Source organism: Etheostoma spectabile, chromosome 17, assembly GCF_008692095.1.
Source record: "Etheostoma spectabile isolate EspeVRDwgs_2016 chromosome 17, UIUC_Espe_1.0, whole genome shotgun sequence".
Taxonomy (NCBI): Eukaryota; Metazoa; Chordata; class Actinopteri; order Perciformes; family Percidae; genus Etheostoma; species Etheostoma spectabile.
This window is the reverse complement of record NC_045749.1, coordinates 7,397,283-7,399,921: the sequence shown is the minus strand read 5'-3', so window position 1 is coordinate 7,399,921 and position 2,639 is coordinate 7,397,283. Positions and strand designations below refer to the sequence as shown.

The following is a 2,639-nucleotide window of genomic DNA, read 5'->3' as shown; positions in this document are numbered from 1 at the left end:
CTCCCATTCCTCCTCTGGATCATCCAGATGGTCATTGGGCTTGGACATGCGCTGGCTTGAGCAGGAGGAATTTGCATGCGCTGCAGGATTTTAATCCATGACGGCGTAGTTTGTTACTAATGGTTTTCTTTGGTCCTGCCATGTAGTTCTGGGGCTGATCCCTCACTGTCCTCATGATCATTGATGACCCACAAGGTGAGATCTTGCATGGAGCCCCAGACTGAGGGAGATTGACCGCCATCTTGAACTTCTTCCATTTTCTAATGTACCTTCTCACCAAGCTGCTTGCCTATTGTCCTGTAGCCCATGCCAGCCTAGTGCAGGTCTAAAATTGTATCCCTGATGTCCTTACACAGCTCTCTGGTCTTGTCCATTGTGGAAAGGTTGGAGTCTGTTTGAGTGTGTGGACAGGTGTCTTTTATACAGGTAACAAGTTGAAACAAGTTCAGTTAAAATAGGTAATAAGTGGAGAACAGGAGGCCAAAGAAAAACTAACAGGTCTGTGAGAGCCAAAATTCTTACTGGTTGGTAGGTGATCAAATACTTATGTTATGCAATAAAATGCAAATTAATTTTTTTAAATGATACAATGTGATTTTCTGGATTTTAGTTTTAGATTCCGTCTCTCACAGTTGAAGTATACCTATGGTAAAATTACAGACCTCTACATGCTTTGTAAGTAGGAAAACCTGCTAAATCAGCAGTTTATCAAATACTTGTTCTCCCCATTGTACCAGATTGTATTCTGAGCAAGCCGCCATTATGGTCGGCTTGGAAATTCCAGAAAAGCCAGACCCACATGACACATTGTCAGCTGCCGGTTTTCATTTTTTGGATGACAATACAGATTAGTGCCGCCTGCTGGTATTGAAACATATTACGTCTCACGCACAAGCAGAATGTACGCTCAAGTCGGCGTCGCTTTGTTGTGTTCTGAGCCACTTTTTTGACCAACTCCGAGAGGCAGTCGGACCTTTTCTGCTGACGGTTGGTGTCGGGTTGGTGTGTCAGAGCCTTAAGACACCATAAAGACAGCTAGAGCAACAAAATAAGCTTTCTCAAGAAGCCATGCAGAGTGACAGGAAGCAGCAAGACATAAGTAAAGTTACACATAAACAGTGTCCACATAATGGTTAATTTGTTCATAATGTCTGATTTCACACTTCTGTATTTTCAGTGGGGGCCAGTAAAGACAAGGCATTCTCCCAGGAATGTCCTGACAGCAGTTCCAAGCCAAAGCAGCTCAAGTTCCCCAACCAGGTGTACATCGATCTACCTCTGTGGAGGGACGAGCAGCAGCCTCAGAGCCCCAGTGGGCATTGTGGATCGGGAGATTCTGGGGTCGGGGCAGCAGGTCAGGGTGGGCCAACAGAGACCGCAGATGACCCCTACACCACCACATCAACCTCGTCCACCTCCACCACCCCACAGCTCACCCCTACCAACAGCTTGAAGCGGACGTCAGCTCGCCGCAAGACTGACTCTGTGCTGTATGGCTGCGCCTCGTTGCTGGCTTCAGTTGTGCTCGGTTATGACATTAGGGAGGCTCTCAAAAACTCTGCTCCTGGGGAAGATTGCGAGCCCCAGCGTGAGGAGAAAGAGAAGAAGAAGAAGGAGGGCCTGTTTCAGCGTGCGACCCGGTTTCGTCGCAGCACCTCACCACCAAGTGGTCGCCCCCGCAAAGACGAGCCATCGTCAAACCCCACCGCCACCCAACCTGTCAATCTCATCTCCATGACGGCCATAATGGAATACAACTCCACCAAAGGCCTCTTAAAGTCTGAGGCGGAGGTGTCACGCTCTAGCCCTGGGAAGGTTGAGCTTGTGGCTGCCAAAAATCACACCGAGTCGTCCAGACCCAGCCCACCAGCTTCTACAGAAGGCCAGAGTAACAGGATGGCAGCTAACACAGAGACACCAGTGCGACCCCAAAGCCAGCCCCCCGAGAAGAGCAACCACAACACAGGAACACGTCTACGCAGAAAGAAATACACCACTAACCACAATAGTAAGTAACACAAAAAAACAATAGTAAGTAACACAAAAAGGGGTAAGGGAGGTAAGCTTGTATATACGGTTAAAAAAAAACATTTACTCTTCAAAAATGTTTCTCCCCCATCTGTTTCCAGGCAATGGCCCGCCCGCTCTGCCTCCTCCAGCCACACAGAAGAAGCGCGAGAAAGATGGAGTGTCAGAGAAGCTCTCTGGTGGCGAGGCCTTCTCCAGACCACGGCCAGTGTCATTCCGGGCCAAACCCCACACCTGGGCCTTGCTGCGAGGACGCAACAAGAGCTACTCCCTGGGCCACTACTCCGGAGAGAAGACAGCGCAAAACCTAAGTATGGTGCTGTCCTCTGAGGTGGGGATGGGCTGCTCCCTGCTGGACATGGACACAGAGGGCCAGAAACGAGACTGCACTGTGCCACTCTGCCGCATTCAGAGTTCCCCGGGACGGCCCTCTGTCTTCGAGCTAGAGAAAAAGTTTCTCTCTTAGGAGCCTTGAAAAGTGATCTGCTGTGATGATTTTTCATCCCATACAATCTATAGTGTTTTAGAACATACAGTACAGACAGAAGTATTGGCCTAAAACTCCTGGAGGGTTTAGAACCAGGCTGCTTTTTTCTCTCCATTTAATTAAA

At 48.8% G+C, this 2,639-nt stretch overlaps 1 protein-coding gene across 3 annotated transcripts in view; it reads left to right on the top strand.

The window, feature by feature from the left end:
* map3k21 (mitogen-activated protein kinase kinase kinase 21) overlaps positions 1-2,634 on the top strand; it is a 25,874-nt gene extending 23,240 nt beyond the window's left edge. For 2 of the 3 annotated variants that reach the window (XM_032540945.1, XM_032540946.1), the window contains 2 exons: positions 1,178-2,008; positions 2,130-2,634. In XM_032540945.1, coding sequence (XP_032396836.1) covers positions 1,178-2,008; positions 2,130-2,494 — 1,196 coding nt within the window. In that variant the 3' untranslated portion in view covers positions 2,495-2,634. Of the gene's footprint in view, positions 1-1,177; positions 2,009-2,122 lie in introns of all 3 variants that reach the window. The other variant, XM_032540947.1, reaches the window with a different exon arrangement.
* The last annotated feature ends 5 nt before the right edge of the window (positions 2,635-2,639 follow it).